Genomic DNA, 22,520 nt, shown 5'->3' on the forward strand with positions numbered 1-22,520 from the left:
AATCATGCTGGAAACCCATAATGTCCTTGATGTGCCTGTCCTCACACATTTGAGCCACCTCATCACAAATTTCATGACCCAAGTTTGCCATATGTGTCCAATCAACCCACTGGACCTCTGAAGCAATCCCTGCCTTGGCAAGAATGACAGTTTGATAGAAGTCCTGCTAAAACCGAGTGTGAAACCTGTAGTCCACAGTGTCCTTTGGGACATCCAAAGGACTCTGACGCCTCAGCAAACGTGCAGCCGCTGTCATCCCGGTGTTGTAGTAGCTGACAATCTCTACACTGGCTTGCCTGACAGGAATCTGAATAGCTGGGGTCACTATAGGACCCTCCAAGTCTGAGCTGCCTGCTGCACTCTCCTCTGACTCATCATTGCTGTCATCATCATCATCGTCATTATCAGCATCATCTGCACCTGCATCTGCATCTGTCTCAGTGTCCTCATCATCACGAGGATCTCTCAAGTAGGGTGCATCCTCCTCTGTGTCATTTCCGGATGACTCGTCAATGTCCATCTGCTGTGTATCTGACCTAGCCCTTCTAGGCCTCAACTGACGCTGACTAGGAGCTGCTGCAAGAGACTGTGAAGCGGACACAACTGCAACTGCCTTGGTGCTTCCACTGCTCGAACCCACTCCAGCTGCTCGTGCAACTCGATCATCATTGAGTTTGCTCCTCTTCTCACGGTTTCTCTTATACATGATTTCCAACCTGTGATAGAGAAATATTTTGCTAAAATTCGATCATGAGAAGCAACCCACAATGTCTAGATAGGAAGTATTTGAACTACACTAGAAAACTCGAAACTGGGTTCTGTCAGTCACAGACCGGTCAGACCGGTCTGATGGACCGGTCAAACCGGTCCCTGACAGGAAATGGACAAGAGCTCGGATTTGATGATGGTTTAGAACAAACAATTGCTAGACATGATGATTAATAAGTGAAAAACATCTAGCAGTATATAGGATCAAGAAATGGTTTAAGGCTGAGGGTTTTGGGTTCTGGCCAGACCGACCGGTCTGACCGCTCGGGCGGACCGGTCAGATCGGTCGGACCGCCACCCGAGCCCTAGATTACGATTCCGACCAATGCCGTCCATGAAACTTCTCGATCTCTTAGGAGATGGTTCCTAGTCCCATCAGAACCTACTGGACCAAAGGGATTGAAAAGATATGCGCGGAGCTAAGAGATCGGGTGAAGGAAACATGTGATACCTTGGAAGAGAGATGAACTTGTGAGGAACTTCAAAACCAGCTTCACCACTGATTGATTTCCCCCTTCTAGCCTCAATGCATGTGATGAAGCAACCAAAACAAGGGCTAGAACTCCAAATCTCCAATGGAGTGAAGATGGAGAGGAGAGTGGAGGAGGGGCGACGCACGGGTGAGAGGAGGAAGGAGTCGGTGTCTAACCGGTGAAAAGAGTGAAGTTGACTATTTTACCCCGTGGAGGGGGTAAAAGGTAGTTACTGGGTTAGACCGGTCAGACCGGTCTGACGGACCGGTCAGACCGGTCTCACCCAAAGTGCGAGAAAAAATCCCGTCTAGACTATCCGGGTGAATGTCCCGAGTATCCGGGCATAGCCCAGAGTATTCGGGCTAAAATCCAGACAATCCGGGAGTTGACCATGAAAAAGTCTTAGAACAATAATTCCTTGCTCAAATGGTTAAGCACTCTCCACATATTCATACTTTTCTGACTTTATGTGCTAACCATGGAATGAATGGATAGAAGAGAACTAGATGAAGAGAATTTTAATGAGAAATGTTTCTCCGAGTGATGGCTCTGTGTTACTTCTCAAGGAGATAAGATTTTCCAAATATAACCGGTCCTTGGATGAGAGAAGTGTTTAGGATAAAGATCTATGGACTTGAGAAAGTCTCACTACTCGTGACTAGCCACCAAGCAATCAATGAGAACTATAGTCACAAGTAGATTGATACGGTCACAAAGACCAAGATCCAAATATTTTCAAATTTGACACACAACCTATCATGCTAGTTGAGTTTTCGAAAAACATCTATCCTATAACACTCATAGCATGCTACAAGTCAAGCTATCACCACACTAGAGCGATTAGCACAAACCTTACTCAATTTTACACATGATTGACACTTAGTCACAATTAGGAAGGTTTTAGCTAAATATCTAGGTGACAAGATTTCTTGAGCTTGATGTATACAAATGCACACACTAGCATTAATACGTGGCCTAGATGCTCAAAGGTAAAGTATAATGAGTAGAAAACATACCTTTGCCTCTTAGCCACTTAAACTTGTGCTTAAACTTTTAGAAACAATCACTAGTTCTCATAGATGAGAAATAGTGTGCAATGTAGCACAAGTACTTCATGATTATGGTTTGTCAATCAATATTTGATCCGTTGGAGGGGTATACTTATATTAACTCTCATTGGATCCATAAAGAGCATAATCAACACTATAAGAGACTACACATTCACTCGAGGAAAATGTTAGTCCCAAAGACACAAATTGTAAAGTGATCTCCCCCTAAATAAGTGCATAAGAGTTTTGAATTTCTTTTATATGCACTTTATCCATATTAAGAGACTAGGAGAGACTACTTTAACAAGTTGGTCATAAAGCGCATAAAAAGATATTTAATTGAAATTGTGCTAGATTCTCTTACTGCCTGAAGTACATGACCCCAAGAGATGCCTATAAAGTATATGCACTGAGAAGGACCCTTTTTGCACATAGCTTCTTTCTCGTTTCTTCAGTTTGCTGCAGTTTTCTGGTCTAGACCGGTCAGACCGGTATGATGGACCGGTCAGACCAGTCACACTAGTCAAATTGCAGTAACCTTCAATTTGTTCATGTCTTGCTTTAATGAATGTCTACTAGATATATTTGCTTACCTGCACTAAAACAAGACATTGCTCTACACAAGAGCCATTAAACGTACCTCACGGCAAATGGGGAGTAACTCAAAGGAAAATGCTTTTGTCACTTATTTAGAATGTCCCAAACTCAACACAAGTGACACACTAGTACTATCCAAGAGTTAAGTGACTAATGCAATTTGAAATTAAAAACGAGTTACCGAGATAGCATTGGATGAAGATATGCAAGATTATTCCTTGAACTTGGTCAATGACATGAATACACAATAAACTTCAAAGAACCAAGCTCTCCAATGCATCTCCATGTACCTGCAACCCTTAAGCTTTCTTTGGTGCCCAAATGTTGTTGGGCCCTACAACGTTAGCCACAATAGACTTGGGGACCCAAATAGCTCTTATGCTAACATTGGATGATTTGATCACCTTAGTAGCATGAGTATTCATCTTGTCCTTCCCAAGCTTAGCAATATCATATTGAACAAGTTTTGTGTTAAGCAAATTACCATTTCGGCAATCCTTGCTCATATGCCCTTTTGCTCGACAAGTGTAGCAAATTCGGTGCTTGAGCTTGACGAATGTGCTCTTGACTTTATTATTATACTTCTGAGCATCACAAGTCTTCTTGAGTGGAAGAGTGGGCTTTGTGGGCTTCTTGACGGGTCCTGCAGCAGCTCTGGCCTGGACCGGTCTGACCGGTCGGGAGTTACCGGTCTGGTCAGACCTGAACTGCTGAGGACAGCAATGGGTCATATGCCCCTTTTTCCTGCATCCAAAGCACACTCTATTTTCTGGAAGCTTTCTTTGACTTCTTGAAAGTCGCTCTTCCTCATCGGACTTGATTTGACAATTTCTTGCATAATGCCCTTTCTCTAGGCATCTATAGCACTTGATGTGTCCTAGAGACTTCTTTCTTGAAATCTTGTGCTTGATACTCTTTTGATCTTGTTGAAGAGTTGATCTAGTGATGTTTGAACCCTTCTCAAGCTTCTTCACCACGGAGTCGCGGTTATCTTGAGAAGGTCTCACTTTCTCCTTGCCCTCCAACTTAATCACTTGTTCTTTGAGTCTTTTTACTTCATTCATAAGTTCTTCATTTTCTTGTGCAATGAAGTCATCACAAGATTCTACAAATACTTGCTCAATACTAGATTGGCTTGCTTGAGAACAACATGGTTTAGTGCAGGTCAAGTCAAATTAAACTTGTGAGCATGTGTAAGTGTGGAATAGAGGTTCATAGGATTTTACCATTGTAGCCATAACCTCATGAGCTACTTCAAGTGAGACATGTGAGTTCACAAGCACCTCATAGGATTTTTCAAGCTCCGTATGAGTTCCTTGCAAAGCCACATGCTCACTAGTGAGCTTCTCCAACCTTGCCTTGAGCACTTGATTCTCCTTCTCTAAAGAGTCAATCCGACACAAGGAGTTAGTAGATAAATTCTCTTATTTTCTTACCAAGGTGGCATAGATGATCTTGAGCTTGTCAAGCTCTTCTTTGAATTTCATTGCTTGCTCAACTCCTTGGTTATCTCCTTTCTTTATTTCAGCTGTCAAGCACTTGTGATCAACATCACTCGAAGATGTTGACTCATATGAAGCTCTTGCTTGCCTTGATCGCCGTCGGGAGCACTTTTTGCTCTCTTTGTGCTATCCCCTGGTCAGACCGGTCTGACCGGTCACACAGACCGGTCTGACCGGTTCCAACAGGGAATCAGCAGACTTTGCTCCTTTTCTTCCTTGATCATCGAATGAAACCACAAGAGGATGAGTATGATTCTCTGAAGTAATATACTCCTCTAGTGACCCTTCATCTTCTTCTTGATCTTCGTCGTTACTATCTTCTTCACATATTGCCTCTAGAAGTTTCCAAAGACTATATGCATCAAGACGTATCTTTGCAAATCTCTTCTCCTCTTGTATAGAATCTGCAAAATCTTTGTCCATGCTTTCAAACAAGAGGTCAATTACACGACGATTACACAACAAGCAATCCTTTTCTTCATTTGACAAAATTTTAAATCCTTTAGGTAGAATGATAGTCTTTATGGCTTGCTCAAAAGAAGGACCCATGTTCCTTAGCATATTACGAATATGAGCTGACCAAGAAATGTAGTTTGAGCCATTTATACCAAGGGGCTCAAACGGTACCTCGCAAAATGTCGACATGGTGATTCTCCAAGCGGTGAGGCTTTAATCTGGAGACCAAAGCTCTGATACTAATTGAAAGGATCTTGATCACGCGATGTCGTAGCCTAGAGGGGGGGGGGTGAATAGGCGTTTCTTCAAAATTTGGCGCTTAATCCCTGCTGGGAATGCCTGGACCGGTCAGACCGGTCTACCAGACCGGTCAGACCGGTCTATGCAGGCAGACAGCCCAGTCGGCAGGAACAAGTCCCCTCTCGAGCTTGAACTTATAAGAAACTTGGGACATGTGTCTTGCAGAGTATTTCTAACAATATAAACAAGTCCCTACACACAAGTAGAGCACACCCAAGAAGATCGAGCGGAAGCACAATTCAAACTCAAAACTATAAATGCAAGGTAAGTAAATCAAACCAAAATAGAGATGATGCAATGAAGACACGGTGATTTGTTTGACCGAAGTTCGAATTCACCCCATGCACCCACGTGCGAATCCTACTCTCCGTTGAGGAAGCTCGTAGTGACCCCAAGGTCAAGCTATCTCCTCTTCTCCACTATATGACCATGCGCCCTCTTGGCACACGATCGAAGCCGCAACAAACTTGCCACTGCTCACCACAACCTTGGGAGCTAGCCGGCGACGCCTAGCCGTCTAGGAGCCGATGCTCCAAGAGTAACAAATGCTTCAATCGAGTTGGCCGACGCAACTTCAAGTGCTCAAAGCTCAGGATGTTTCTCTCTTGCTCAAATGGCTCTCAAGGAATGGATTCACTCAACCCAACTTAAAGATTCACCTTGAATCAAGCAACTCTCACAAAGAGAGGTTGGGGAGGACTCTCCAAGTGCTCACAAGGCTCTCAAGATGTTCAGAAATGTTCTAGCATCAGCACCCACGAATGGGTGAAGTCATGGGGTATAAATACCCCTTCTCACAAAACTAGCCATTGCCCTGTCAGTGTTAGACCGGTCAGGCCGGTCCCCTAGACCGGTCTATTTTGAAAACTAGCCGTTGGAGGCTCACCCTGCTCAGACCGGTCAGACCGGTCCCTTGGACCGGTCAGACCGGTCCCTCTCTGTTTTCTGCAGTTAGCTCTCACTCCTTAGGCTAAACTCTCTAGGGACTGGTTTGAGCACTTTTGGTATTGTCTAAACCTACTGATGTTGCATCCCTCTTGATAGTACGGCATACCTATACTCAAGTGCACAAATGAAATACTCCCTCCATACTGGTATTAGAAGTCGTTTAGGACAGCATTTAGCATACCAAGGAGTCATTAATTAGGGAGAAGTTTTCCCTATTTGCCCTTATTAAATACGATTGCGGATGTTCCCGGTAGAACTGTCTCTCCCACTTAAGTTGGCTAGCGCAGCGGGTTAGCAAACCAAACGGGCGCCAGTTCGACTCCTTGCTGGTCCAACATTTTTTGGTTTTAGCTGATTTTGCATGGTACTGTGTGTCTGGTGCGCTGCATGGCGCGCTGGTTGGTTTCGACGGTGGGCACGCTTGGTGGCTGGCGTCCGCGCGCTTTTTTTTCGCGTTTCCATTTCATGGTGCGGAGGATGGCTGCGAAATTTTTTCGGAAATCCGCTGGTGCGCGCTCGCAACATTCCGCTAGCGCTTTTTTTCCGTTCTTATTTAAAGGCCCGGCCGCTAGGACTCTTCATTCAGTCGCTTGAGCTTCCTTCTCCAATTCAAGCCGTGTATCGCACACATGGACGTCGACCTGAACGACCTTGCAGTGGAGGAAGCCGAGGGGCTCGACCTCAACGCTGTTGTACTGGAGGAAGCACATGGGCTCGACCTCAACCAGCCTATTATGGTGGATGACAACGACAATGGTGAGTTTATTTCCATATCAACAGCATATTATTTCGTTAGTTTCCTTTCTCATATGGACCTTGCTTTTTTTATAGGCTTTGATTTGAACCTTCCATTGGATGAATATGGTGCGGTTGATTTCAGTTTTCTACAGAACCTCGCTGGTAAGATTGAGTGCTTCTTTGACAGTAAGATAAACCTTGCTGGTTGCTTTCCTCTTTTTTTTACAGTAGCATCCGGTTCACACATTCCTTTCTTCTATGTTTTTTTAGAATCTGCTGTTGAGGCTCCTATTCAAGCAAACCACCGAAGGAAAGAGATGACAGAGGAACTCAGGAAACAAGTTTATCAAGCTTTGTTGGCTAGAAGTAAGAATGGAAAACTAGGCAAGCAAGATACTGCAAGTGTTGCCGATCAGTTTGGCCTCCACATCCGAACAGTTCAACGTTTATGGAAGCGAGGTAAAATTCAACTTGCAAACTCTGTCCCGATTGTGGTTTCTAGTCTAAAGAAGGGTAGAGTTGGCTGTAAGGCAGTCCCTGTTGATTTAGAACCATTGCGCAACATTCCTCTAAAGGAAAGAATGACCATAGAGGATGTGTGCAACCAAATACACTTGAGCAAATGGAGGATTCAAAGGTATTTGAAAAAGGGTTTTCTTAGGCACCACTCTAGTAGCATCAAACCATATCTCACTCAAGCTAACAAAAAGTCTAGGTTAAAGTGGTGTGTTGATATGATAGAGAGAGAATTGCTTGCTGATCTAAGGTTTAAGGATTTTTATGACTTTGTGATCATTGATGAAAAATGGTTCTACCTCCATCAAAAATCAGAAAAATATTATTTGCTACCTGAAGAAGATGATCCCAATCGGACTTGTAAGAACAAGAATTACATCCCTAGGCTCATGTTCTTGTGTGTTTGTGCTCGGCCAAGGTTTAGGGATGGGGAGTGCATTTTTGATGGTAAGCTTGGTTGTTTTCCTCTTGTCACTTATGAGCCGGCTGTAAGGGGTAATCAAAGAACCGGCCGTGTCCGTGGAGAATTGGTTATGAAGCCCATTACATCGATCACAAGAGATGTCATTAGGGACTTCATGATCAATAAGGTGTTGCCGGCTATTAGAGCCAAATGGCCAAGGGAAGATGTGGGCAAACCGATATTCATTCAACAGGATAATGCGCCTTCTCATCTAAAGCTGGATGATCCGGTGTTTTGTGAGGCTGCTAAGCAAGATGGCTTCGATATTCGACTAATCTGTCAACCACCTAATTCTCCGGATTTCAACATTCTAGACTTGGGTTTTTTCCGAGCAATTCAAGCTATTCAATACAAGAAAAATGCTAAAACATTAGAAGCCCTAGTTCCAACAGTGAAAGAGGTAAAATGCTCAATTGTTCGCTTGTTTCAACTACTAGTTTACCCCTACTTGTTGACTGATTTCTAACACACATTTTGTAGGCATTCATGGAGTATTGTCCGTACAAAGCAAATAGAATTTTTGTAACTCTTCAGACTGTTTTGAAGGAATCCATCAAGGTTAAAGGAAACAACAATTACAAAATTCCTCACATGCAAAAACAAAGACTTGAGAGAGAAGAACGGCTGCCATTGCAAATCTCTTGCAAAGCATCCTTGCTAGATGAAGCTCTCGCTAATCTTGCTGCATCAAACTAGACAAAATACTTTAGTAGGAGCAATTGCAAACTAGAAGGTGCATCTTTGTATGAATGAATGGGACATGTAATCTTACTGTTTGTTCTTTGCATCTTCCATTTGCTTGTCCAACTTAATCAAAACATGGTCAGGCACAAGTATAGTGTCGCCATCCATTTGCAGCTCGTTGACATCAGGAATAAAAACCTCACAATCGAACTTTTCCATGTCACCCATAATCTTTGCTGCTAGATCGTAGTCTCTATGAACTAAACCGCAACGGGCGCACCTGCTGGCGAGGCGACGAGCTAGGTGGCATCCTTCTTCGTCACTTCGCCGTGTGTCGTGCTGCAGCGAACGCAAAGGGAAGGCTGGTCCTCCGGCAGCACCGAGTCCGGAACGATGGTGGAGTCCGGCAGCACCGAGTCCGGCAAGACCTCCACCAGCGACTCCATGGAGTCCGGCGCGGCCGAGTCCGGCGCCTCCATGGAGACCGGCAGCACCGAGCCCAGCGTCTCCATGGAGTCCGGCAGCACCCATTCCAGCGCCTCCATGGAGTCCGGCGCGACCTCCGCCAGCGCTTCCATGGAGTCCTCCGCCAAATCCTCTGACGCATCCCTGCTAGAGTACGGCACCGACTCCTCCACCGCATCCATGGAAGCCGACTGCAAGAAGTTGGAGGCGGCGGCGGCGTGGCGGATGGCGACGGCGAGCGGGACGAGAAGAAGCCGAGGGGCGCGGCGGCGAATAAGAATGGGTCGCGACGGATGGAAATCGAGGAATGGGCGCCGCGTTTATGGCTGGAACGGCGCGTGCGCGCGGCGAACGAAGAGGCACGCGAGGGCAAAGACGTCAGTTCGGGCTACCGCAGGGAGGAACAACATCTATTGTGCGACTTCGCGTTTTGCCCGGGACGACTTCTAAAACCGATACGGAGGGAGTAACGAAAAAGCCGTTGATGAGCAGGCTACGTACAGAAAAGGGGTTTCAGCGGAGCTGGCTTAAAAGTTGTGGATTATTATGAGCGTATATGGCCAGGGAGTAGTGTCGTACCAAATCAAAGCATTAGGTGAATTTGATCCGAGATTTGGTTATGAAGCTGAACATGGGTCGCCCTAGTCAATGCGTTTCATTTCATTCGAGAGCGTATGAACAAGGTTGATAGTCCAAGCGGAAGAGCTGCAAGCTGGTTGTCAGACACCACAAAGCAGGAAGCCTCCGCCCGTATGCTCGCCTATGAAGAAGACACCACAAGCAGAGGTGTCCCGTGCCCTTACCGTGAAAATTCAATAATACCCGTTACCTTCTCTGTGACGGGTATATTTGATGTGACGGGCATAATTTCAGGCGCACTGGTGAGACCGGGCAGAGGAACGCTCAACCTTGGGTGTGTTTAGATACCACAAAATTTCCAAACTTTCCAAATTTTACATCACATCTCCTATCACATCGAAACATTAAATATAGCAAATGACCCATGCATGTAGTATTAAATGTAGTTAAATAAAAAAATTAATTGCATAGTTTTGATGTATGTTGCGAGACGAATTTTTTGAGCCTAGTTAGGTCATGGTAGGACAATATTTACCACAAACAAACGAAAAGTATTACAATATACTACAGTGACCGAAGTGACTTTTTCTCCCACCTTTTCCCAATCTAAACACAGCCCTTGTACGCGTCAATCGATCGAATAGACATTTCTGCGCAAGGTATTGAAGATGTCTTCTGAGATCACGGCAAGTTGGTTAGCTATTACTACGTAGCTTATTATCAGGGCAGCGACTGCAATGCTTACACTATGTAAATCATCGAGAGAGCTAGCCGTTTGCTTCAAAGTTGGTCAAGCTAACAGCCTAACCGGTTCGGAGATCCAGAGGAGATTATCATTAATTAGTACTACGTACGAGGCTAATGAAACTAATTTCGAAATATGATCGTCGAACAAGTCACCTTTTGCCATTGCTACAGAGAATCAAAGACATTTGGTTGTGTCGGTCTCGGTCAAGAACGCGGAGGCCTGCCTAGCCTCTCAATGCAAATAATATATCCCTCTCGACCTCTATATATAACTATCTAGCGGAAGATAGATAGGGACCCCCGAGGTCAGAGTCAGACGGCAGAGTCCAGAACATCCAGTGGAGTCTGAACTAAGCACTTTCTTCCATGCAATTATTGTGTGTTTAGCCTAGCCATACATGGTATGTAACGTGTCAAGGTTAGTGATGAGCAAGTATCAATCCTCACGTCTAAGTTCTAATCGAATCATCTTGTGTGCGCTGATAGCTTTAAATATTCCATGGAAGTTTCTGAAGAAGTGGCCTTTTGCTTTGTGGAATAACAGAGATTAGTGTCGACAACAAAAATTCTTCCCCGGAAAGAAAGCATGCTATGCGTGAACTTGGCTTTGGCGCGCAAAGAAATCCTAAGTTGTGTCACATTATCATGGTGTAAATCCTGTACCAGTTGCATTGTCTGACCAGTGCAAAGAAATATAGCAACCGTACCATGTGTGGACCTAGATGTGAGACAGTATAGTGCCGCGTTTCTTGTGCATGCTGACGACACTACTGTGACGACGGTTTTGGCGGGTGCAATATTCGCTTCTAGTTCTCGACAAATGATATTTGCAGGAACATATAACACACCCGCCCGTGAAAATCAATTTCCACCCCTCCAAACACACGCACCTAAAAATAGGCAGGTGAACATATAACACACGCTTCTAGTTCAATGCAAATAATATATCCCTCTCCATCTCTATATATGCAGCAACATCCCGTGATCACCTCAACACACACCGGCTTATTGCCTCAGCATTCAGCAACAGGCACTCCAAATCAGGATCGCCGCACACATTTCTTCCCGTCCCCTGAGACCCTGAGAGCGACAGGAGAAGCCGCTACCTATAGGAGGAGAGAGCTGAGCCTGAGCGCCTTCACTGCTCAGAAATGGGCCGGCCGCCGCGCCTCCTCTGCTGCCTCTTCCTGGCCCTCTCCCTGGCCGCGGCGGCGCGCGCCGCCACGCGCCACCACGAGTGGGAGATCAGCTACCAGTTCAAGCACTCGGACTGCGTGCGCAAGCTCGCCGTCACCATCAACGGGCATACCCACGGGCCGACCATCCGCGCCGTGCAGGGCGACACCGTGGTGGTCCGGGTCAAGAACTCGCTGCTGACGGAGAACGTGGCCATCCACTGGCACGGCATCCGGCAGATCGGCACGCCCTGGGCCGACGGCACCGAGGGCGTCACGCAGTGCCCCGTCCTCCCCGGCGACGTCTTCACCTACGCCTTCGTCGTCGACCGCCCGGGCACCTACATGTACCACGCCCACTACGGGATGCAGCGCTCGGCGGGGCTCAACGGGCTCATCGTCGTCGCGGCGGCGCCGGGAGGGCGGGACGCCGAGCCGTTCGCGTACGACGGCGAGCACGAGGTGCTGCTCAACGACTGGTGGCACAAGAGCACCTACGAGCAGGCGGCGGGGCTGGCGTCGGCGCCCATCGTCTGGGTCGGGGAGCCGCAGTCGCTGCTCATCAACGGTCGCGGCAGGTTCGCCAACTGCTCCGCCATGGCCGCCGGGGCCTGCAACGCCGCCCACCCGGAGTGCGCCCTGCAGGTGTTCGCCGTCGTGCCGGGCAAGACCTTCAGGTTCCGCATCGCCAGCGTCACGTCCCTGTTGGCGCTCAACTTTGAGATCGAGGTACGCAGTACGTACGTCGCTTTTCGTTTCTCCATTGATTGTAGTTCGCTAAAAAAATTTCATTTCGTGGCAGAGCCCCGAGAAATTAAAGCTATAACGATGGACTTTTAATTATCACTGACTGATAAGTTTATCATAGCAGTAAAACCTATTTTAACCTTCGCTAAGTTTATAAAAAATATATTAATATATTTTATCAAATTAGCGAACTAAGAGCAATCCCAACCCGTAGTGTCCATAGGTAGTGTCTATATTACCATGTCATCAAGACACCACTTTTAGAAACTACACTCTACAAACCATGATATTTTGGTTTGGATTCCTGTTAAACTTACTCATTTTTCACCACCTATCATATTTGTTCTCCATTTATTTTGAATATATCACCTCACTCTTAATGTACAACTTGTAGTGTCTAACGTATTGGTTTGCGTGTTGACACAGAGTCTTGCATGTGACCCAGTTTCTTCCTTTATCCACATACACACACTCTCTCTCATTATTATTGTGCCACATAAGCTAAAAGTTCTATGTGGCGGTATAATTAATACAAAAGAAACAGTCCTACATGGAAGGTTGGTGATGCCCTAACAAGATATGTTTAGGGCGGATATAATAAGAACTAATTCGATGTTATAGGTGTAGGTACATGTTTCTAGATATTTGATTAAAGTTAGAGAGATTTTACTTACGACAAAACGAAAATAACCTACATTTGAAGAGTGGAGCGTGTATCATCAAGTTGTGATGGTACGAACTAATTGGATGCAAAGGACTCACTTTAAATATGTGATGTTTGGGACAAGCAAGCTAGTTTATTTCTTAATCAATTAGTTTGTCTTAAATAATGTGTACTCCGTTCTAAAAGTTTTGTTATTACTTTGTCACAAACTTAACATGAATCTGCTATAGTCTTTTGTATAAGTTCGCCTTAGGAAAATTGGAATGAATTGATTTCTTTTTTTTTGGTGGGGGGGGAGGGGACGGAGTAAGTAATTACTACTACCTCCGTTATTAAATATACAACAGTATTAACTTTTTTTCATTTATTGACTTTCCATCTTTTCTATAAACATTTACGTAAATTGATAAGTCTAGAAACTAAACTTAAAGTGTATTTGATGGGTCCAAAGGTATTTATTTTACTTTAATTTATTATACTTAACGAATTGAGTAAATAATTATTATTGGTTAGAATTAAAAAAGTCAACAATGTTATAAATTTAAAATAGAAATAGCACTGACCTGCGAATGCACCCGGCCGCCTGTAATTATAAATACTACCGCGCCCACTAGAGTATGCTATACTAAGCACATATCACACCATCTGACAGTTGTGCCTCATGCTATTTTATACTTTTTTCGCTCGTAGATTGTTTCGACAAATCTTATATCGACAAATCTTATATCTATATGTTATAGTAGAAAAAAAACTATCAATTTAGATTACCAAAACGGCATACGATTTGGAACCCAGGGAGTACATTGAAAATGAAATTTGCTGCATGACTGCATCTACCTTCTGTCCTCCAGGGCCACGAGGACGCGGTTAGCAATGAGACTGGGAATAAGAATCACAAGGGACGCCTCATTGCCTGTGCGAACGAGTCGATCACCATCCAGGCGGTATCCTCCGGCACCACGCGCAGCCGCCGCCCTCCCATGGCTTACCACAACCTTGGAGCGGCGCTCGTCGTTGTGATGCTCTACTTAGCCGCCTGGCCTGGCTCCTTCCATCCCTTGGCAGTACAAGGACCGTGTTCGGCTGGTGGGGTGGGGGGCTGCTGCCGTGCTGCTCGCTGCTGCTGGTGCCGTGCTGCTCGCTGCTGCTGGCTGCCGCCGCCGCCGCCAAGAGCAGCCCCCACCCCACCAGCCGAACACGGATATTGCCAACACTCGCATTGGCGTCTCCAGTCAGGATCCCAAGCCTCGGCTCGTGGCCTACGAGAGCAAGGCGGTCTCCTCCACCGCCACGCCCCGCTCCCGCCATCCTATCGCCGGCCAGCAGCCCACGGCCGCCGAGGGCACCATCACAAGGTCCGCTCCTTCGCCCAGCGTCTCGGACAGCCCGCCATTCGGCGGCGGCCATACTCCTCCCCCACTTCCGCCATCGACGACCTGTTCATCAAGCACGACTGGTCCTGCTGACAGCAATCCCTCCGGCACCCCTTCTGCACCTCCCAGCGAGGGATCGATCGGGACCGAGGAGGATCCCAGCGGGCCCCCTAGCCCTCCTCCTCAGCGCCCTGTTCCTCCTACCATTGGCGTGCGAGACAACGAGGTAAGAAGTAAGAACTAGAGTAATCGTTTGCGATGGGAATTGGGGTTCGACTGGTAACGGATGACGGGACTGATGATGGAATGTCCTCAATTATTTTCAGGGTCAGCTCCTAAGTTTTGTGCTCGCGCTCGGGGCGTATAACGGTGCTATCATGCTTGGGGTACTCCATGAACTCGTCCAACGCATCATCGGCGGCTGGAGCACCGCGCCGAAGGTGGTGTATGTCGTCTGGGTGGTGCTGGTCTTCGCGCTGTTGGCGGTTGGTTTCATAGCAGCTGGGTGCCACGCCACCTCGATGGCCGGAAACAGCAACATGCTCCGGGTGTCGGCCTCCTGTACGAAGCTCGGTGCGATTCTTTCAACCGATCTCCTCGTCGTGGCCATCTCTTCCAGATTCGGGCGTGTGGGATGTGTAGCTGCAGTCCCGTCTGCTGCCGTGATGACGGCCATCATTTCCGTGGTGTGGATAATGGGGGGCCGCATGCGCCAGAGGCAGCTTGCCGGAGATGACACGGTCTAGATTCCTTCCAAGGGACCGGCCGGGAAGATGATGATTTGGTTGTGTCGTGAATTTTGTTTGGATCAGAGATTGTTAAAAGGTAGTAGTAGCTCGGATCGTGGGGTGGTTGGATTGCTGCTTTCGGAAGCTAAAAATGATTTAGGCCCTATTTGGGGAAGCTTTTGGGAGCTTTTGCTTCTCAAAAAACTCCAAAAGCTAAAAGCTCCCCCAAACAGGGTCTGCTGTTTCCAAAAGCAAAAGTTGAGAAAGCTTATTTTACACTGGGAATCGAAAAGCTCCTCTGGGCCAGCTTCCCGAGCTTCTACGGGCGAACCGTTATTTTCTTCTTTCCCCGTCTCTTCTCCTCCATCTGTCTCCGCTGTCGCCTGCCACCGTCCCTGCGCCTCGGCTTCCGCCGTCGCCGCGCCCGCCGCGTCCTCCCTCGCCTGCCGCCGTCGCCGCGTCCTCTCTCGCCTACCATCGTCGCCTGCCACCATCGCCGCGCCTCGGCTGCTGTCGTCGCCGCGCCTCGGCTGCTGTCGTCGCCGCGCCCGCCGCGTCCTCCCTCGCCGGCGGGGCGAGCTCCCCTGGGGACGCGGGTGGGGCTCGGGGCCGGCGGGGGCGAGCGCCCCTGGGGACGCGGGTGGGGCTCGGGGCCGGCGGGGGGGGGGGGGCGAGCTCCCCTGGGGGCGCGGCCGGGGCTCGGGTCCGGCGGGGGGGAGCTCCCCTGGGGGCGCGGCCGGGGCTCGGGGCCGGCGGGGGCGAGCTTCCCTGGGGATGCGGCCGGGGCTCGGGGGCCGGCGGGGGTGAGCTCCCCTGGGGCCGCGTCCTCCCTCACCTGCGCCGCATCCTCCTCGCCCCGAGCCGCTGCCACCGCATCCTCCCTCCCCTAGGCGGAGACGACCGCTGCTTGCGGCCGGTGGGGGCGCGCTCCCCTGGGCAGCGCGGCCGGGGCTCGTGGTCGGCGGGGGCGAGCTCCCCTAGGCGGCGCGGCCAGAGCTCATGGCCGGCTGGAGTTCCCTCCCCTTACGGCCATGGCGCCCGAACTCCCTCTCGTGCCGATAATCTCATTTTGATAAGCTCCCCAAACAGATATGGTCAGCTTTTCTGAAAAACAGCTTTATAGAAAAGCAATTGGAGCTTTTCGGAGTGGAGCTTTTGGAGAAGCTGCAGCTACAGCGCCTTAGCCTCTCTCTCGCTCTCTTCTTCAACGCACCCGGCCCGTCGACGGCTCCTTCCCCGTTGCCGCCGCCGCCTCCGCATCTCCTCCCTCTGCCCTCTCCCTCTCGCTCGTCGTACCGCCAGTCGCGGGCCCAGCACGGGCGGCGGCGCCGGCACCACGCCGCCGGCCAGCGTGGCCGCGGTCAGGCGAGGCGCCGCGCCGGCTGTTCATCTCCCGCTCGCCCTCCTCCTTCAAGACCCCGGCCGACCTCCCCAAACCCTAGCCCCTTTCGTTTTTCCCCTTCTCCTCCATTGCCGCCGCCACTGCCTCCTTCCCCGATGCCGGCCGCCGTCGAAATTCGTCATCTCCGGTGAGTCTCCCTTCGATTCATCATGGCTACACCTTCCCTTACCCTCCGCGGCTCGTTTGAGCCCTTACCCGCTCGATTTCTCCACCGCACAGGGCTCGTGGCAACCACCTCCGCCCGCCGTCGCCGTCCTCCGTCGGGCCGCCTGTCCACCGCCGTTCGAGCCGTAGGTGACCCTCGCCGCCCCACCGTCTTCCTCGCGCGCGCCGGCCCTGACCCCACTTTCCTCCCTCGCCGCCGCCGTGGCCGCGGTCAGGGGTCCGCCTAACCCCTCGTTCTCCCCAGCCGCCGCCAGCTGCCCGCAGAGCTCGCCGGCGCTCGTGGCGGCGGCCAAGAAGGTGCGGGAGACCGAGCAGGACGCCGTGGCGGCGAGGGTGGGGACCGAGGTGGCCGCCGGGATCGGCGAACAGGCGGGGATCTCCCGCCGTCATCCCGGATGGTTCTGATATCAGCCCCATGTGGTCCGGTGCGTCACTGTTGCCCGTGCTCGTTGCTCTGCCCTTAGCTTCTCGTTCTGGGCCGTGCTGTTCCTGTGCTCTGCTAGGTCCGTTTGCGTTCGCCTTCGGCTACCAGATGCCTCGTGTGCTTACAAACCTGATTATCCTTTTGCCAAAGGAAACTAATTTTGTACTCTAAGATAGCTTAATTTAGGCCTAAGAGATAAAAAAATGTTGTTCTTTGCATTCTTATTCTCTCGCCTCAAAACTCATGTCATGCGCGTGGTTTATTTGCCTTTCCCCACGGATTCTCTTGTGTCCATAGTAGGTGAGGCGCCCCCTTTGAAGGTGGAAAAGATGCTGTTCTAAGGGAAGTTGGACTACCAAAATGTCATGGTTTTCCAGGTAATTCTTATTATTGTTTTACTTCCACTCGAGCCGCCTGCAATTCGTCATCACTCGTCAGTCATTGCTCATAATGGGAGATGAATCTGTTTCTCTATTGTAGTCCTCTCCGTTCGGCATGGTGCTCCTGCTGGATGGAGTAATTCAGGTTACTCAGAGGGATGAGTGCGCATACCAAGTGATGATTACCCACCTCCCCCTTTGCTCCATCAAAGATCCCAACAAGGTAAATCCCATGGGCCCCTTTTTCTGTTATACCCTTGCAGTTTGCATGGATTTTAAGAATTGTTTGCAGAGCAATTGATACTGAAATTGTTCAGAGAGCATTTATACTTAAAGAGTTACTAGGTGAACTTAGCCCTGTTCCGCTAGGCGCTTGCCTAGGTGCGATTCCGCGCGACTAATCGCGAGTCGAGGCCCGTCGCCTGGCCTAGGGGGTAGTCAGACCCCTAGGCGGGCGCAGACGGCCGCACCCGCTCGCAGACGGCCGCTCCCGCACATCCTCCTCGGCGGCTCCGCCTGCGACGGCGCGCCGGCCTCCTTGCTCCCGCCTGAGGCTCGTCCTGCTCCCGCCGGTGAGGTCGCGCCGGTCGCCCTGCTCAGCTACTCCTGCCGGTGAGGTCGCGCCGGTCGCCCTGCTCAGCTGCTCCTGCTGGTGAGGTCGTGCAGATCCGGCGACCCGGGGATGAGGCGCAGCAGAGAGCGGCGGCGGAGGAGGAGGCAGGGACATCAGGCGGCGGCGGCGGAGGAGGAAGAGGAGCCGGTGGAGGCGGCAGGGAGGAGGCCGGCGGTGGTGGAGGCGGATGGCTCGTGGCTGGAAGCAGAGCACGCGTTTATCGTGCGGGAGCGGGCGTATGCAGATGCGAAAATCAGAGAGGATGCGGGAGAGAGGGTTGAGGGTTTAAGAATTGTTTGTATGGATTTAAGAATTGTTTGTAGAGCAATTGATACTGAAATTGTTCAGAGAGCATTTATACTTAAGAGTTACCCGGTGAACTTGGGCATTTGTACTTTTCAAAAGATGCATATATCGAATTTCTAAAATTTATTGGGGGTAATCTCTATTTGTTTGATGATGCACATGTGTTAGTTACTGGAGGAGGAGATGGTGGTGTTTCACGACGTTTCCTCTGTGGAACAGATTGACATTTGTGAAATTGACAAGATGGTGGTAGATGTAAGACGCCCTTCTCTTCTCACTAACACATAATGGTGTAGTAATAGTCCCTTAACAACATTAATGTGGAACTTAGAATCTCTCATATAATTCTTTGTTCCGATCATAATTATAGTGTTGTATAATTTTTTTCCTTCTGGTTTCAGTTTGTGAATTCATACACAAAGTAGGCTTGGAAGGGACCAGCTACTCCAAGGAAGAGACGAACTTAAAGGGTTTCAAGGAATGCTTGTTCTTATACCGCAGTTTCTTATTGGAACTGGATATTACTCTTTTGTATTTCAGAGCACAATTGTTTTTGTTGAAGTGTAGGGAATCCTATTCTTCTTACATGATTTCAGAAAGTATATTTGGATAATGATATTAAGAAAGGCCAGCGAATTTGGTAGAAATACATTTCAGTACAGTCCTTCATCATTGTTCACTTTATGGTGCAAAAAATAGTTTGCGCTTCACGATGTAATGTTGAGTAGTATGACTGTTGGTTGGTTCGGTTATGAATCCTATAATATATTTTCTTTGAATAGTTGGTCTGTTTACACAATCATCATTATTTTTTTTTACATTTGCATTCAGTTAGCTTTGGATTCTTTTACTGTACCTTGCTAATATAATATAATCTGATCTATCTATGTCTCCCTCAAGATCAATGAGCCTTGCAATATGGCCTTGGAACCTGAAAAGGCATTTCCCAAATTTTGCATGAATTTGCAGATTAGACTGAGCTAAGCCTTTGACTGCTTGAGCTTTGCAATATGGCATTGGATCTAAGCTGTTTGGTCTGCAGTGCTTAAGGTACATGTTATATTATTAGTTCACAGCTTCTGCTTTCTTTGTGAAGGATTTTGGAAAGAAGAATAATGAACTTGGCTCCGAGAGTGGGAGATTTGAAACATATAAGCAACAGTAGCTTTCTTATTTCTAATTGATGAAACATATCAAATTTACAAATTATGAAGCGAAAAATCTGAATATTTTGAGTTTTTATTTCTACGCTGTTGTTTCTCCATAGAAGCCACTGAGCTAGCTATAAAATTTTCCAAATATTTTGTACTTCATAATGGCTCTTTTTATATCTTCTATTCTATATTTCTTTCGATAGGCGTTATTTCCACATAATGACCATATTATAGCAACCACACATTTAAAGTAGCAATAGATGGTCCTATCTATAGCAACCGAATATTTAGTGTGGCAATAGAGGGACCCATCTATAGCAACCGAACGTTTAGAGTGGCAATAGAGGGGCCTACTATAGCAACCAAACAGAGACCATGGCAATAGAGGGTTCCATCTATTACCACGCGCGTGATGTGTAGCAATGTAGTTCATTGCAACGCACGTTTCCGTTGCTAGTATGCATAATGCCTCGCTTTTAGTATGTTGCAATTGGTACCTCTAGCAACGCAGGTGGCGTTGCAATAGTTTTGATTGCCACGTCTAAACTACTACTTGCAACGCTTCATTGTGTTGCAACATCCAAAAAAATGGTGGTCCAAACTTTATAGTAAGGCAGCATTTTCCATGACTTTTGGCCAAATCATTGTGTTGCATGCAACCATTAACTATTGCAACACATTTACGACGTTGCATCAGGGAGAAAACGTAGTAGTGTGTAAATTCAACATTTTCAATAAACTAGCTCAACATCTTATATGTCAATGTTGAAATAGTATATCGAGAATGTTAAAGTTGTATATTTGAATTGTTAAACTAGAATAATCAAAATGTTGAATTTATTAGAAAATAAAATCTAGATCTAGGCATATCAGATCTCGATTTGTTAAGATAATTCAAAGAAGCATTGTGGTTCAAACGGAATTGAAATTGGATAAAGCATTATATAGAGAGAAACAAGTTTCAAGTTTGAAAATCTCCAGCCGACAAACAACCTTATCCATGTGAATCCATCCCATCATACTACTTTTCCAATCTCTTCAATGCTCCTACGGATTGCACGTGCTCCAAAATAACTACTTCCTCCATTTCAAATTGTAAGTCATTATAACTTTTTTTGAATCAAACTATATTTATATTTGATAAAAATTATAGAAAAGATTACAAAGGTTTACCGCACCAAATAGATATATATAAAATTATATTTAATATTTTGACCCTCCAAGAAAGTTAGAATAATTTACAATTTAGAATAGAGGGAGTATATCTCAGCACCCAAGATGAATAGATGATGGAGAAAATTCGTAACGATTTATCTTACACGAATCCTAAAATAGAAGAAACATAGACTTTTCACCTCTTGGAAGATACCTGATTTTCTCTGATTCTCGCCTTCTGTATTTTTAGATTACACAGTATAACTCAGATACTCACAACGCACGCACACTCACCCCTATAAACATACGTACGCAAATTCTACCCCTATGAGTATCTTCGAAAACTAAGCCAGCAAATCCTCGAGATTGACAAAGTCAGTATAGGCGCCTCGCTGTCGAAGGAAACATCACCTAACACTCAAAGCAACACCATTAAAACCTAGAATATATTCACTCCCGCGAGGTTCTACTTCTAGAATTTTTTATTTTAATCCTTTTTAATCTAATATTTTAATAATAGCCCATGTCGATCTAAATTTTCAAGAACTAACCGTGTCCTCGAATTCCTCGCTGACGATATCTTGAGGCGGTGCCTTCCTGCCCCTCCTACGCACTACTACAAAAAAACATTAACCGTGACCTTTAAAAAAGTCCTCGGAGGCGGGCAGAAAAAATAACCGCCTCGATTAATGGCCAGCATTAACCGAGGCAGTCATTATTCATTAACCGATGCGGTTAAAAAAACCACCTCGCAAAATAGATTAACCGAGACGGGCAATTTTAAAATAACCGCCTCGATTAATATCGATTAACCGAGGCGAGCACACTATAAGCCCCGTCTTGGAAAATATAGGTCCAACTTGGAGCCCAAACAGCCCATCTCGGCCCGATATACCGCTTAGTGTATATATACCTCTTAGCTAGGGTTTGGAGTCTCAGATTTCTCTCCCTTCTCCCTCTCTTCACCACACAGCTGCCGGCGCCCCTCTCCCTCTCACGTGCGCCTCTCCATCTCCCTATCCCTCTCCGGCGGGCCTTGCGGCGGGCGGGCGGCGGATTCGGTGGCCGGATCCGGCGTTGGCGGCGGCCAGCGTGCGCAGCGGCCCTTGCGGCATCGGGGGCCGGCGAGCGTGGGCGGCCGGCGTGCGCGGCGGCGGCGCGAGCAGCGGCCGTTGCGGTGTCAGGGGCCGGCGAGTGGAGGCGGCCGCGGCCCGGAGCGGCGGCGCGAAGGACGGCGGCCCTTGCGGCGTCGGGGGCTGGCGAGCGGGGGCGGCCGCGGCGGCGCGAAGGATGGCGGCCGAGCAGCGGCGGCGGCAGGGCGGCGATGGGCCCGTGATTGGCTCGGCGGGCTTGTGATGGGCTCGACGGGCTTGTGATGGGGCTTTTTTTATTTTTTTAATTTGATTTACCGAGGCGGGCTTGAAACTGCTTCCGTTATTCACTGATTAACCGAGGCGTTGGCTCGGAGGCGGTTGCCTTTGCTCGCATCGGAAAATGGAAAACACCCGCCTCTGTTAAGTTTAATGTAGTAGTGACGAGGGGTTCCAATAGTGAGTGCCCCTGGTTGCCCGTGATGTCCTCCTAATAGTATATAAAATATTGAAACAAATATGAGGAGCACACATAGTATGAATTAGAATTAGTTGAACATAATATTGCTAATATCACACATGTAGATGATCTGGAGAATGAAGTTGTTCTACTTGTGCTCCTTGCACCCTGATGGCGTGACCTAGAAGGTTCACCTTCATCGGCTGGTGCTTGTCCTTGACCTGCTAAGTAGTTTAGTTTGAACTCTATTTTTCAGCATCCCATCTAAACCTCTACAATACATGTGGCCACAGAATCCATTTATAAGACTAATATTTGTCAACCAAAGAGTAAAGGCCACTTTGGAGGGAAAGCTACATATTTTACCTGTAGAAATCCCCTAAGCACGGTGGCCTCGT

General features: G+C 47.9%; 2 protein-coding genes across 6 annotated transcripts; both read left to right on the plus strand.

The window, feature by feature from the left end:
• The first annotated feature begins 6,722 nt into the window (after positions 1–6,722).
• On the plus strand, positions 6,723–8,506 carry LOC120695310. The gene is made up of 4 exons (XM_039978594.1): positions 6,723–6,849; positions 6,925–6,993; positions 7,102–8,210; positions 8,291–8,506. Exons 1-4 carry the CDS (start codon positions 6,723–6,725, stop codon positions 8,504–8,506), a joined length of 1,521 nt encoding a protein of 506 aa, XP_039834528.1.
• Positions 8,507–16,151: 7,645 nt separating this feature from the next.
• Positions 16,152–19,043, plus strand: LOC120677586 (spermidine synthase 1-like). 5 transcript variants are annotated; one of them, XR_005676374.1, is made up of 6 exons: positions 16,152–16,501; positions 16,594–16,964; positions 17,261–17,340; positions 17,444–17,566; positions 18,431–18,517; positions 18,664–19,043. XR_005676374.1 is itself a non-coding variant. In XM_039958743.1 (5 exons), exons 2-5 carry the CDS (start codon positions 16,935–16,937, stop codon positions 18,685–18,687), a joined length of 264 nt encoding a protein of 87 aa, XP_039814677.1. In that variant the 5' UTR covers positions 16,152–16,501; positions 16,594–16,934; the 3' UTR covers positions 18,688–19,043. The 5 variants fall into 5 exon arrangements, 2 of the variants coding, with proteins under 2 accessions (XP_039814677.1, XP_039814683.1); XR_005676372.1 differs by having other exon boundaries at positions 17,264–17,340; XR_005676373.1 differs by having other exon boundaries at positions 16,594–16,956; positions 17,264–17,340.
• Positions 19,044–22,520: the final 3,477 nt, after the last annotated feature.

The sequence above is a fragment of the Panicum virgatum genome, chromosome 2K (genome assembly GCF_016808335.1).
Source record: "Panicum virgatum strain AP13 chromosome 2K, P.virgatum_v5, whole genome shotgun sequence".
NCBI lineage: Eukaryota > Viridiplantae > Streptophyta > Magnoliopsida > Poales > Poaceae > Panicum > Panicum virgatum.